The sequence below is a fragment of the Globicephala melas genome, chromosome 2, assembly GCF_963455315.2.
Source record: "Globicephala melas chromosome 2, mGloMel1.2, whole genome shotgun sequence".
In the NCBI taxonomy this organism is placed as follows: domain Eukaryota; kingdom Metazoa; phylum Chordata; class Mammalia; order Artiodactyla; family Delphinidae; genus Globicephala; species Globicephala melas.
Window position 1 is genome coordinate 127,991,331 of NC_083315.2, and position 15,496 is coordinate 128,006,826.

A 15,496-nucleotide genomic window follows, 5' to 3' on the forward strand; every position below is an offset into this window, starting at 1 on the left:
TTAGGTTGTTTCCATCTCTGGGCTATTGTAAATAGAGCTGCAATGAACATTTTGGTACATGACTCTTTTTGAATTTTGGTTTTCTCAGGGTATATGCCCAGTAGTGGGATTGCTGGGTCATATGGTAGTTCTATTTGTAGTTTTTTAAGGAACCTCCATATTGTTCTCCATAGTGGCTGTACCAATTCACATTCCCACCAGCAGTGCAAGAGTGTTCCCTTTTCTCCACACCCTCTCCAGCATTTATTGTTTCTAGATTTTTTGATTATGGCCATTCGGACTGGTGTGAGATGATATCTCATTGTAGTTTTGATTTCCATTTCCCTAATGATTAACGATGTTGAGCATTCTTTCATGTGTTTGTTGGCAGTCTGCATATCTTCTTTGGAGAAATGTCTATTTAGGTCTTCTGCCCATTTGTGGATTGGGTTGTTTGTTTTTTTGTTATTGAGCTGCATGAGCTGCTTGTAAATTTTGGAAATTAATCCTTTGTCAGTTGCTTCATTTGCAAATATTTTCTCCCATTCTGAGGGTTGTCTTTTCGTCTTGTTTATGGTTTCCTTTGCTGTGCAAAAGCTTTGAAGTTTCATTAGGTCCCATTTGTTTATTTTTGTTTTTATTTCCATTTCTCTAGGAGGTGGGTCAAAAAGGATCTTGCTGTGATTTATGTCATAGAGTGTTCTGCCTATGCTTTCCTGTAAGAGTTTGATAGTTTCTGGCTTTACATTTAGGTCTTTAATCCATTTTGAGCTTATTTTTGTGTATGGTGTTAGGGAGTGATCTAATCTCATACTTTTACATGTACCTGCCCAGTTTTCCCAGCACCACTTATTAAAGAGGCTGTCCTTTCTCCACTGTACATTCCTGCCTCCTTTATCAAAGATAAGGTGACCCTATGTGCGTGGGTTTATCTCTGGGCTTTCTATCCTGTTTCATTGATCTATCTTTCTGTTTTTGTGCCAGTACCATACTGTCATGATTACTGTAGCTTTGTAGTATAATCTGAAGTCAGGGAGCCTGATTTCTCCAGCTCCGTTTTTCGTTCTCAAGATTGCTTTGGCTATTCGGGGTCTTTTGTGTTTCCATACAAATTGTGCAATTTTTTGTTCTAGTTCTGTGAAAAATGCCAGTGGTAGTTTGATAGGGATTGCATTGAATCTGTAGATTGCTTTGAGTAGTATAGTCATTTTCACAATGTTGATTCTTCCAATCCAAGAACATGGTATATCTCTCCATCTATTTGTATCATCTTTAATTTCTTTCATCAGTGTCTTATAATTTTCTGCATACAGGTCTTTTGTCTCCTTAGGTAGGTTTATTCCTAGATATTTTATTCTTTTTGTTGCAGTGGTAAATGGGAGTGTTTTCTTGATTTCACTTTCAGATTTTTCATCATTAGTGTATAGGAATGCAAGTGATTTCTGTGCATTAATTTTTTATCCTGCAACTTTACCAAATTCATTGATCAGCTCTAGTAGTTTTCTGGTGGCATCTTTAGGATTCTCTATGTATAGTATCATGTCATCTGCAAACAGTGACAGCTTTACTTCTTCTTTTCCGATTTGGATTCCTTTTATTTCCTTTTCTTCTCTGATTGCTGTGGCTAAAACTTCCAAAACTATATTGAATAAGAGTGGTGAGAGTGGGCAACCTTGTCTTGTTCCTGATCTTAGTGGAAATGCTTTCAGTTTTTCACCATTGAGGATGATGTTGGCTGTGGGTTTGTCATATATGGCCTTTATTATGTTGAGGAAAGTTCCCTCTATGCCTACATTCTGCAGGGTTTTTATCATAAATGGGTGTTGAATTTTGTCAAAAGCTTTCTCTGCATCTAATGAGATGATCATATGGTTTTTCTCCTTCAATTTGTTAATATGGTTTATCACATTGGTTGATTTGCATATATTGAAGAATCCTTGCATTCCTGGAATAAACCCCACTTGATCATGGTGTATGATCCTTTTAATGTGCTGTTGGATTCTGTTTGCTAGTATTTTGTTGAGGATTTTTGCATCTATGTTCATCAGTGATATTGGTCTGTAGTTTTCTTTCTTTGTGACATCCTTGTCTGGTTTTGGTATCAAGGTGATGGTGGCCTCGTAGAAGGAATTTGGGAGTGTTCCTCCCTCTGCTATATTTTGGAAGAGTTTGAGAAGGATAGGTGTTAGCTCTTCTCTAAATGTTTGACAGAATTCACCTGTGAAGCCATCTGGTCCTGGGCTTTTGTTTGTTGGAAGATTTTTAATCACAGTTTCAATTTCAGTGCTTGTGATTGGTCTCATATTTTCTATTTCTTCCTGATTCAGTCTGGGCAGGTTGTGCATTTCTAAGAAGTTCTCCATTTCTTCCAGGTTGTCCATTTTATTGGCATAGAGTTGCTTATAGTAATCTCTCATCATCTTTTTTTTTTTTTCTCATGATCTTTTGTATTTCTGTAGTGTCAGTTGTTACTTCTCCTTTTTCATTTCTAATTCTATTGATTTGAGTCTTCTCCCTTTTTTCCTTGATGAGTCTGGCTAATGGTTTATCTATTTTGTTTATCTTCTCAAAGAAGCAGCTTTTAGTTTTATTGATCTTTGCTATTGTTTCCTTCATTTCTTTTTCATTTATTTCTGATCTGATTTTTATGATTTCTTTCCTTCTGCTAACTTCGGGGTTTTCTTGTTTTTCTTTCTCTAATTGCTTTAGGTGCAAGGTTAGGTTCTTTATTCGAGATGTTTCCTGTTTCTTAAGGTGGGCTTGTATTGCTATAAACTTCCCTCTTAGAACTGCTTTTGCTGCATCCCATAGGTTTTGCGTCATCGTGTCTCCATTGTCATTTGTTTCTTGGTATTTTTTGATTTCCTCTTTGATTTCTTCAGTGATCTCTTGGTTATTTAGTAGTGTATTGTTTAGTCTCCATGTCTTTGTATTTTTTACATATTTTTCCCCGTAATTGATATCTAGTCTCATAGCATTGTGGTCGGAAAAGATACTTGATACAATTTCAATTTTCTTAAATTTTCCAAGGCTTGATTTGTGACCCAGGATATGATCTATCCTGGAGAATGTTCCATGAGCACTTGAGAATAAAGTGTATTCTATTGTTTTTTGATGGAATGTCGTATAAATATCAATTATGTTCATCTTGTTTAATGTGTCATTTAAAGCTTGTGTTTCCTTATTTCCATGCTCTTTTGATTACTGTAGCTTTGCAGTATAGTCTGAGGTCTGGGAGAGTGATATCTCCAGCTATGTTCTTTTTTCTCAAGATTGTTTTAGCAATTCTGGGTCTCTTGTACCATATAAATCTAGGATTATTTGTTCAAAATAACTGTTCTAGTTCTGTGAAAATGTTATATTTTGATAAGGATTGCATTATATCTATAGATGACTTGGGGTAGTATGGCAATTTTAACAACATTAATTCTTCCAATCTAAGAGCACAGGGTATCTTTCCATTTCTTTGTAACTTGATCGTGGTGTATGAGCATTTATTGTTTTGTTGGATTTCGTTTGGTAGTATTTTGTTGTGGATTTTTGTGTCTGTGTTCATCAGTGTTATTGGCTTGTGATTTTCTTTTTTTTGTGGTATCTGTCTGGTTTTGGTATCCAGGTGATGATGGCCTCACAGAATGAGTTTGGGAGTATTCCCTCCTTTGCAATTTTTTGAAATAGTTTCAGAAGGATAGGTGTTAAGTCTTCTTTAAATGTTTCCTAGAATTCACCTGTGAAGCCATCTCATCCTGGACTTTTGTTTGTTGAGGGTGTTTTTGTTTTTTTTTGCGGTATGCAGGCCTCTCACTGTTGTGGCCTCTCCCATTGCGGAGCACAGGCTCCAGATGCACAGGCTCAGCGACCATGGCTCACGGGCCCAGCTGCTCCGCAGCATGTGGGATATTCCTGGACCGGGGCATGAACCCGTGTCCCCTGCATTGGCAGATGGACTCTCAACCACTGCGCCACCAGGGGAGCCCTGTTGAGGTTTTTTTAATCACAGTTTCATTTTTAGTACTTGAGATTGGTCTGTTTATATTTTCTATTTCTTCCTGGTTCAGTCCTGGGAGATTGTACCTTTCTAAGAATTTGTCCATTTCTTCCTGGTTGTCCAAGTTTTGGGCATATAGTTGCTTGTAATAGTCTCTTATGATCCTCTGTATTTCTTTGGTGTCCACTGTAACTTCTCCTTTTTCATTTCTAATTTTATTGATTTGAGCCCTCTCCCTTTTTTTTCTTGATTAGTTTGGCTAAAGGTTTATCAATTTTGTTTATCTTTTCAAAGAACCAGCTTTTAGTTTCATTGATCTTTTGTATTGTTTACTTTATCTCTATTTCATTTATTTCTGATTTGATCTTTATTATTTCTTTCCTTCTTCTAACTTTCGGTTTTGTTTGTTCTTCTTTCTCTAGTTGCTTTAGGTGTAAGCTTAGGTTGTTTGAGATTTTTCTTGTTTCCTAAGGTAAGCTTGTATTGCTATAAACTTCCCTCTTAGAACTGCTTTTGCTGCATCCCATAGATTTTGGATTGTTGTGCTTTCATTTTCATATGTCTCTAGGTATTTTTTTAACGTATTCTTTGAGTTCTTCAGTGATCCATTGGTTGCTTAGTAGTATATTGCTTAGCCTCCGTGTGTGTGTGTGTTTTTACAGCTTTTTCTTTGTACTTGATTTCTAATCTCATAGCATTGTGATCAGAAAGGATGCTTGATATGATTTCAATTTTCTTAAATTTACTGAGGCTCATTTTTGGGCCCAGTGTGTGATCAGTCCTGGAGAATGTTCCATATGCACTTGAAAATATAGTATTCTGATGCTTTTGGATGGAATGCTCTATAAATATCAATTAAGTCCATCTGGTCTAATGTGTCATTTAAGGCCTGTGTTTTCTTATTGATTTTCTGTCTGGATGATCTGCCCTAAGTCATATTAAAGAACAGAGATTGAACTTGAGGACATGGGGAGCCACTGAAAGATTTTAAACATTAGTGTGACATGCAATTTTATTTTAGGACTACTTTTTGAGGCTGTGTGGAGTACAGGTTGGAGTGGGGTAACTTTAAGATTCATGGTGACATTGGCAAGCAGATTTGGTGAAATAATGGGGACAGGCATCTGAGAAGAAAGCAGTCCCAAATCTTGGCCTTTCAGGTCCTTGATCTCATTTCTCCTGATCTTTTCCTCTACCCACTTTACCACCATTATGTAGACCACCTCAGAAGTCTTATATACATCACTTTTTACCTTCCAAACTCATCTACTTTAGCACCCTCACTTCAAAATGTCTTTACTCCAAAACACTGGCTCCATCACTTCTCAGCATACAGTCATCTCTCGGTTTCCACGGGATATTTGTTCTATGACACTCCCTCACCCCTCCTCAGATACCAAAATCTATAGATGCTCACCTCCTTTACAGTTGGCCCTCTGTATATCAACCACTTACCCATATCCAACTCCTGTCCTCACTGCCCTCTTTACCTAGCTTAGATTCCATGCTCCTCACTAAACCTCTGCCCTGGACACATCCCTAATTTTCTTGTCCTTTTCTCTTTATCATGACCATTATTTCTGTTATTCCCCCCTTTTCCACTGGCATCTTCTCACAGCATTTAAACTCAACCATCTCCTATCTGAAAAACAAGTCTTTTCTCTAGGCCATATCTCCCTCTACCACCTACTCTCCCTCCTCCCTTTCACAGCCCAACTTATTTGCTGCCTAAACTCTTTACTTCCTCTGCTCTTGTCATTTATGTGCAAATAGAAGTCACCAAGGATAATGATAGGAATATTTGTTGAGAATACAGTGACCCAGGTGCTAAACTCTTCAATAATGGGGGTAAAGGAATGCGATAGCCTAAAGGTCAGGAGATGGGACTGCTGTACAGTCTTAAAGAGGAGAAGGACCATTCAATTATGACTGATCACTGATATCAGAATGAGCAGCTTGAAGCCAGATTTATACTAGTTAAGGGAAATAATGTGGCATTCTTTACATAGAGGGAGGGGGAGGAAAACCATTGTGGAAGAAACTATATGTACATGTCTGTAAATATGTATATACATGTATGTGTATGCTATCATTTATATAAAATTGTGTAAGTGTGAATGTGTGTATGTGTGTCTGTAAGCATAAAATTATGTCTGGAAGAGAGTTCACCAAACTATTGATAGTGGCTACCACTGGGTGGTAGGATTTTGGGTAATCTTTACCTTTTTTATAGTGCTCTTTTTAAATGCTTGAATATTCTTTCAAAATATGTGTCATCTTTGAATTTAGGAAGATGCAAAGTTACTTATCATTTTGGGAGAAAATTTTAATGGATTGTTCTGAAGTGGCTCTGGTCCTTGCCTTATCTTCAATTTAACTACATGTATAATGAGCAGGAGAACAGAAATAAGGAGCAGATGGGAAGTGACTTAGTCTTCTTGTACCATGGGATTATTAGATTTAAGCAGGTGGGTGAAAATTTGTTGTAGGAAGACATCTGAATCACATCTAGGCACAAGCCTAGAGGCAGAGGCTCATCCCACTTCCTGACATCGGAAAATAAATCAACTTTCAAGTTTTTGCTTCCACCAGAAAAAAGGATAATGTTGGAATTTATTGAATAGCAAAAACTAAACATCACATTATATGAGATAACATAAGCCAAGCACCGCTACCAAAAAAAAGCCACAAGAATTTTGTTCTCTTTCTTTAGAAAATGTCATATTTAATTTGTTGCAGTTGTTACAAACCACTAATCTGAGTAAATATCATGAGCTTGTAGTACTTATTGTCAGAGTTATTAGATTGTGATTTATGGGCCCAAAAGGTATATATACTCTTTCAACTGCTAGAATATAGCACTTAATTTTTATCACACTGAAAGATGATGTTTCCTTAAATTACTTGGAAAAATTTCTTCAATTGCTTGCTAATACATTTAAAATTTTTTGATCTTTTAAAAAATAATAAAGACTGAAAACATTAAATTATATGCATAAAACAATTAGCATACATACTCTCCTGTGAGTGCCACTACAGGATGACAAACTCAAAATAGAAATGTACATACTCTTCCATCTGTATAATGAATATTGACCACCAGTTTTGTTTTCGGCATTGAGTTGGTAACTGGGAATAGCATGGTGATAAGACAGCAATCATTGTCTTAAAAGATGAGTCTAATGGAGATCAGACAAGTTAGTAGGCAGTTACACGGAGTGGCATCTGCTTTACCTGGGAATGTGCAGGGTGCTCATGTGAGCACATAGTAGGGGCTCCTACCCCATTCTTCAAGAGTAAGGGAAGGTATCTTGAAAAAGTTCAATATAATTTTTTTATTCATGGTCTTAATACAAAATTTAAATCTCTTTTAATTATATTTTTCAAAAGACCTCTAACTTTTACCTTCTCTGGCAATATCTGAAATAAGTTACTTCAGGATTATGCCACTTAAGTAGGATATGATGGGTGGCATTTATTATACCCACTGTGACTTGGATGGACACCTTGATGAAACTCTATATGTGATATCTAGAGAATATGTAGGAATCAGGACAAAGGAGTATGGGCAAGGGACAAGGACAAAAGATAGGGTAACAGGAGTACTAGTGACATTTGTCACCAGGCAGCATTTTAAAATGGTGCTTCTCTTTGAATAGATAGTACACTTCCATAAAAATGTGAGTAAACATGAAAATCTTTATTTGAGATTCTACCTTTTAAAGCCATTTTTATCTACTGTCTACACATCTTGAGTCTAAATTTCCCTCACTAACTGCTCCAGCCCCTTATTTGTGAGAGTATTCTCTGTGATGTGGTGGCCTCTGCAGCTTGTATCCCAAGATCATGACCCTTGCTGGCCATAGTTGATTGGATTATGGGAAGACTATGCATGGTCAATCAGATTCCTTGAGAATTTGGAATTGTGACTTGGAAGTAATTGTTGGACTCCATTTGGCACTTAAACAAGAAAGTGAGATAAGACAGGAAAAACAAACAACAACTCCACCCCGCAACACTGCCAGCCTCAACAAACAGGTGCAGAGGAGGAAAAACAAGAGACCAAGTGATGAGAAGTAGGGATAGAGAAGGAGGGGGAGAGTAGGGAAGAGCACCAAAGGTCTTTGTTTTAATGCCTCGTGAAGTCTGTATTTCCTGCCCTTTGGTTCCATGAACCAAATATAATTCCTTATTTTATTATATAATTCCCCTTTCACATAGACTAGTCAGAACAGGTTTCTGTTTCTTTGTCAAATTCTTCCTAAGGTAGCAACAGAATAAAAGACATGGATAAAGTGTCTCTTTTACCTCAAGAAAAATACTTGTGTGCTATCAGGTGTGGAGATAAAGGAGGGGGCAGTGTATACTAGAGATATCCTGAGCCCCCACTGGACCTTTAGGTGTTGCTTCATGACTGTCATTTGCATGTGTGTGTGGGATTCATTTGCTTAACAGCCCCTCCTGTTCCTTATGCGCCCCCTTAATGCTTCATTTTGGCATTTACCTCTTCTGCCAACTGCCTCAGTTTCCCGTTTCCCCATTTTCTACACGCCCAGGGAAATAGGAAAAATGTCTGATTATGCTGAACTTTTCATAATAGACCACAGGCATGCGGATAGGCTGCCATAAATGGTTTCTAGTCAGTTTCCTCTTCTGTACCATTGAAATACCGTCTACTCTTCAGAATTGCTATGAGGGTAAGGAAGTTAAAGTTAAGTGCCTAGTACCACACTTAGTAAATTTCTATCTATAACATTTTAAATGTGTTATTTAGAAATAGTTTCAAACTTAAGATTGCAAGAATAATGCAAATAATGCTTGCATACCCATTACCTATTTTTTAAAACATTTTGCTTCATTGATTTGTTTATATCTTTCTGTAATTTTGTTATGAATCATTTGAGAATAATTTGCGTACATTACGGTTACATATCCCTAAATACTTCACTGTGTATTTCCTTAGAATATAATCTTACATAAACACAGTACTTATAGACTTAAGTAAATCAACATTGATACAATACTGTTTTCTAATCTACCATCCATATTCTAATGCTTATTTATTGCTTAAGATCTTAAAGACAGATACTCAAACAGGAAAGAAAAATGACTGGTAAATGCTCATCTGGGCTGTAAGGACTGTTCAGAGTTGTTTACTTTGCCTTAGCTAGTAAAGCACATCTCATGTAATCATTTCTCAGAATTAAATATTATTTTAACCTAAGGGTTTCCAGCTCTGTTTTTACATTGTTGCCTACTCTTTAATTTATAGCATTTCACTGATTCAGTTTATAGTTCCTTTTTTGAAGTTTTAATTTTTTTTAACATGTCCATTTGTCAAAATTAGCCATTTTTCCTGAATGCAAAAGAGGCAAAACCAAACAAAGAATAAACAATTTTGTGACTTATAACATATTAACTATATTAAATTTAACTTTACAGATTATAGATATTTTGCATTAGGTCAAAATTCTGATCTTTTGGACAAAATTTGACCATTATTACGGGAAAATGTATATCAGGTATATATTAGAAAAATAAGACTTTTTCAATGCAAAATGAATAAAAGAGACTACAAAACAAACAGGTTACACTAATCTCAAATAAGTGCAGAATTATACTTAATGCTAGGTTAAGAACTTTTCCCATTTCCTGTATTAAAATACCTGAGGGCACTAATATTCCATATCTTAGTGCCTATAGCACTGAGTCCATCAATAAAACTTGATTGTCTTCTGTATCGATGTAATTTTTTCTAATTTTTTCTTGTGCATAAATCTCACTGCTCTACCCAAGTCTGTAAACAGAAAACCAAGAATTTTAAATATTTTTCTTTAGAGTGCAGTGCACAAGATAAGTATTCAGTAGCACCAATTAAATGTTGTTTGCCGGAAAGAGAAATGGATACCTGTTGCAACATATTAATACAGACAAACCTGCTCAGAGAGTCCTGAGTCCCCTACTTAGCTGGCTCTGTGGCCTTGATTAAGTCATAACTTAGCTAAGTTTCAGTTTTCTCATCTGTAAAATGGGGTTAATAATAGTTATTGCCTCATAAAGGCAGTGTGAGATTGGTATAAAAGGTTTGCAAATAAAACAAGCCTTGTGAGATAAGTCTAGTTTGGCCAGTATTTCCATTCTAAATTTCAGTACTCAGCATATTAACTTAATGTGCTTTTAGGTTAACTTTTATACCAATAGTTGCATATATCTCATCATTTACAAGTAGCTCAACTGAAATAGTCTGAGTCACCCACAAATACGGCAAAGTGAAATAAAGCCACCTCTGAAGCTCCCAAACTCCCAAGCAGGGCCTCACCTGAGTTTGTCAGGATTTTAGAAGTAAATTATGAACCACCACAGGGTACAGGGATCTCAAACTGGCTGGTGTGAAAGTCATCAATTCTGTTACAGAAATGGAGTCCCAGTGCTCTAAATCACATAATTTGGGGATTTTTTTTTTTAATGCAGACTCTAATTCAGTAGGTCTGGAGTGAATGCTCCAGAGATTTTGCATTTATAAAATATGTTTAGTGCAATGTTTTGATGCTTTCACTCTAAAAACCAATGATAAACATACTGAAACTGTTTATAAAAGTTCAAGGTGTATAGAAAAAAAGAGCCATATTTGCAAAATTATTTATTTACATCTTAAGCTCATGGTAAAATCTTTATAGGATAGAATGGCTAAGATGAAATATACAAAGTCGATATAAACACATAAGCATTAATCTTTACATGAAAAGAATCTTAGTGATGGCTATCGGTGAACTCGGGTTTTCCTTTATAAAACCAATGTTCCCTTCAATCATGCTGTGATAATGTCTTCCAATAAGAACAGATTTAATGAATATCATTCAAAAAAAGCTGGGAAACAAAAAGCTAACTTGGATTTATTATTAAACCACTATCCATATGTCATAAAACCAAAACTGTTTTACAGGGCTGAGATGTTTGAATAGGTCCAAACATGATATAGTGAATAAGTTTTAAATAACGAATGCTTTGGTTATTAGGTTTTGACTTAGTTTTGGCATAACTTGTATAATTTATATCATTCTAGTGAGTCATTAGGTAATCCGTTCAAAACAAGACTTGCTTAATACTATCACGAAGCACTTAGCCTTGCCTTGAGTGAGACTACCTTTAAGATGCTGACAATAGCAACACATTTCTCTTTTCCTTTACTCAGAAAAAAGAAATCACAAGAATAAAAAAATCATTTTCACACGTTAAAGTCCACCAAAAACTCTTATTCATTCTTAAAAAAACAAAAGTTCCTCATCATAATACCTGCCCTGGGTATTGGTACATTATTGAAATATTAGACCTGTAAGAACTCCTCATAAACCTTGAAAGCCTATGACTGTGATCTACTTATGTTTAAGGTTAAAAATATAAACGATGCATTTGAAGCTTCTGGGAAGAATTCATATTTAAAATAGTTTTAAAAAAATCTGGGTTTATTAAGTTTTAGAAAAATAAATACTGTGATTGGTTCTACCCCTCCTCTTCTACTTCTCTTCCTTCACAAATTTGAACTTAATAGCTCAGGCTTCTAAAAAGCAGAAGAAAGCAAAATAGAACAATGTAGGTTTTATTATCCACACTTTCCTTTTCTAAGGGTAACATTATCACAAAGGCAAACTTGATTTTCTTTCCTTGAAATGAAGATCCTATCTCCTAAGACTTATTTAAATAACTGTTCTTAAGAAATCAAGAGAATTTAACAACCAGTACTTTTAATAAATGAGGAGTTAAATGCCTATAAGATATATAAGGTGACTGTAAAGAGTTCTATTATAAAGTCTGAAAGCAAAATCTAAACATTTAATAGTTTACATTTAATCTCTTTAAAAGGCCTTTTAAAAGCTGTAAGCTATATTATAAATTGCCAGTTAAATTCCCACTCTAGTCTACAAAAATAATCTGCTGCACAAATATATAATTTAAGGTAACTATATATTTCTTGTATTGATCTTTTTTCCAATTTTATGAGTGCAGTGAAGCAAGAAGTAAGCACCGAGGTGTTAGTTAAATTAACTTTCATTTGAGCAGCATTTTGATTTTAGATAAAGGGATTCTAAATGTAGTCTAAAATTTTCCAGAAGTCATATTTACATTCATTGTACAACACTTTATATACACATACAGATTTATAAGAAACAAATTAATCTATACTTTTCATAATGTAAAAAATAAAGATAAAAAACACAACATGTGTGATCATATGGTAAGCCATCTATTTGAGAAATGTGCTTGGTGTTCAGTTCTGATGGCAAAAACCTTGAATAACTTAAAGCATATCACATAAATATACCACAGGTGCTTAGTTTATTTATGACCTTAACCTAGGCCTATCCACAGTTTTAAGTGTTAAAGTCAATGCCATACAAGTAGTTGAGTTTACTAGTAATGTTTGCACTGGAGAAAAATGATTAGGGGAGGCATGACAGCAGATATCAAATGTTTTGAAGTATAATTGTAGGGAGGGATTAAAATTAATTCTTTTCCAGGGGAAAATCGGGACTTTCTGATAATAGAGCTGTTCAAAAGTGAGAAAGTCTGCTTCTGAAGCATGAACTCCCAGTCCCACAAATGACCTTGCCTTGTCAGGGCTCTTGTAGCAAGGACTCCTGTGTTGGCAGGTAGGACTAATAGTATATGGTTAGGCCCAAGGAACTCTAAAGTTCCTTAATGCAAATTATTTTGTTGATATTGAGTTTCTGACGTGGCTTCTTAAGCAGTTTGCTTCATCTTTTTTTCCTGCCCATAAGGCAGTGTTTGATTTTCCTGTGACACCTCTTATAAATTGATGGGCTTGGCTTTCCTGGAATTTATCAAAGTGAATTTTTCTGATCTAATTACTCTTCCACAAAAACAAATAGGTGGCTGTGATGAGCTCTGTAGGTGGCTGTGATGAGCTCTGTTTGTGTCCCACATAGTAAGTTCTTTACCAACCAACTCCTGGCTGAAGTAGGCTAGAAGCAGAGATTTTACCTGGGGAAAAAAGTTATTCAAAATGTTTACTGTTCTATAATGTTCTAGTCTTGAGACTGAATGGAAAAATCCTATTTGGCACTCCTTTACCTCAGATGGCATGCGAATGCTTATCACAGTAAGAAATTCTTATCAGATTTGAGGTGCAGAGGAATAGGAAGCATGGAAATTTTGACCTATATTAAACAAACAAGCAAACAATAACTCTTCCATATGTTAGAAGAGGTTTTTAACTCTAAAATCAAGGCCTTTTTCCAGAAAATTAAATTCACTAAAAATGTAGAAATAAAAATCCCACTATGGCTCTAAATATATGACAAATAAATAAGGTCACATGGTTTATACATTTCAAATTCTTAACGAGGCCCTACAGTATTTCAGGAAGACGTCTTAAAGTATTGTTCCCTGAGTTCTTGAGGCAACCCCAAATATAAGTTCATGAAATCCAAGACTTTAGAGAGAGAAAAACCCACATGGTTTACTTCTCTCTCTTCTAGGAGTAGCTGTTTACTCCAAAGCAGTTTGTTCAGTGCTTACCCTATAGTTCAAATGCTTTAAGAATGTGGCTTTATCCATTTCTTAGAAGACAAGCTCCCAAATGAAACTTCTAAGAAGGAAAAAAAAAAGAAAAAGACTGTTTAAAGAAGGTAAAGTTTTAACATTAGTTAACAGTGCAGTTGAGTAAATGAGTTTTAGATCTGTAATACATAAAGAGTGGTAATACTGTCATAGGTGTTAGAAGGTAGAGTTCTATGGACTCTGGCATTTCTGACCTCAGTGGTATTAATACCAGCTTCTCTTACCAAACAGAAAGTCTAACAATTAATTCAAAAAACCAGAACTATTAGAAACGGAATGACTTTTTCATATGTAAATGTATGAGAAGATGTACATTTGGTTATAAAATAAAGATCAAAACAGCCAGCTAATAATTTCTCAACTTTTAAATACCTGCAATTTACATATAAACTTATACATAATAGTAATTTTTAAAAATTCATTCAAAACTGGGGTTTTAAGATTCTTGAGTTGTTTTTGTATCACCTTCTTGATGGCTATTAGAATATTTTTAAAAATTCAAAGCTTGGGAATAATTCAAACAGTGAAATATGTATTTGTTTGCAACTTCCATTATAGTCTATTTAGAAAAACTAATTACAATGAATGGAGATTTTAATTCTGTTGCTGGAAGTTTTACGTTAGGCTTAACTTTAAGCCATTAAAGTTTAAAAAAAAACCCAAGAAAACCCCACAAAAAACAACGGTTGAGAGAACATACTGAAATGCTCCATCCATTTCAGTAAAGTGCACAACTATGAGTGTTTATCCTTTGGCTTGGCTATGACCTTAAGGGAGGTGTAGAAGTCAATGGTGCTGGTGTCAGATTCCTGACTATATTACTGAGGCTGGCAATCTTCTCCTCTAGGAGGTAATTTTTCTTCTCTGCTGTTTTTTGTCGCTGTTCAGTTATTTCCAGAGCTTTCAACAACTGGGCATTTTCCACATACAAATCCTTCACCATCTCATCTGCTTTAGTATTCTTGCAGAGCTAGAAACAGAACCAGAAACATCTTGACTCCATTTCTGTAATTCTCTTAAATTTAAGGTCTGACATAGGACAGTTGTTTATAAAGGCAAATGGCTTCTATCAATTATATTCTTTCATTTTACAATACAGCTTTAACATCAGACCTGGCACCAGGGATACAAGTAGAGCAAATCCACTTATTCCAAGCTGTTTCTCTGCATAATATGTTTGTAGAAGTCACTAATAAAAAGAACAAATTGATATTTGAGGGCTCGAAAATGAAGGTATTTTTCAACCTAATAAATTAGGTATTATTTCTTTATTCATTCTCTAAAAATACCAAAATACTTTTATAACTTAAATTTCTGAGGGTGTGAACTGTGTTTAACTGTTATTAACAATAGGTGCTTGAGTTTCCCATTCATAACCACATACAACCTACTGATTGTTATAATACATGAGCCAAATTTTAAAATAAAGAGAGAAGATTTGGCGGTTACTTTTCCTTAACTCTCCCTCTTTGTATAAAACCTTGTCTAGAAGAGATATTCTAATCTTTATTGTTAGAATATACAGTCTTGGTTAGGGCAGGAAAACTTGTCAGCAGCATTAGGATAATTTTATTATTGCTCCTGTTAGTTAATATCTTATAATCTCCTTTCCCTCATTATACCTTTAACTCCTCATTTTACACCCAGTTTCAGGCAGGGCATCTACAAGTATAAAGGTTTAAGGGAGTAAAGAAAACTAAGGAGTGGTTAATTAATTTACATAATAGCATTTCAAAGGGCAATGATAAAGACTATCACACTGAAGCCCAGAACCTAAGTGACTGGCAAGTTTAACATAATACTAACATACTTTCTATCGAACAGTTTTTATACAAACTTTCCTCCTTTCCTGCCATTAAAAAACACTCTGATGACTCTTATCTACTACCGAATGAAATTCAAACTCTGTGGCTTAGCACTAAGACCCTCTACTGTCTCCTCTTCCCTATC

The 15,496-nt window shown here is 35.2% G+C and overlaps 1 protein-coding gene across 8 annotated transcripts in view; it reads right to left on the minus strand.

Moving 5' to 3' along the window:
* Positions 1-10,592: 10,592 nt before the first annotated feature.
* NIN (ninein) overlaps positions 10,593-15,496 on the minus strand; it is a 104,871-nt gene continuing 99,967 nt past the window's right edge. For 7 of the 8 annotated variants that reach the window (XM_060294807.2, XM_060294802.2, XM_030854944.2 and 4 more), the window contains one exon: positions 10,593-14,516. In XM_060294807.2, coding sequence (XP_060150790.1) covers positions 14,307-14,516 — 210 coding nt within the window. In that variant the 3' untranslated portion in view covers positions 10,593-14,306. The remainder of the gene's footprint in view (positions 14,517-15,496) is intronic. The other variant, XR_009563133.1, reaches the window with a different exon arrangement.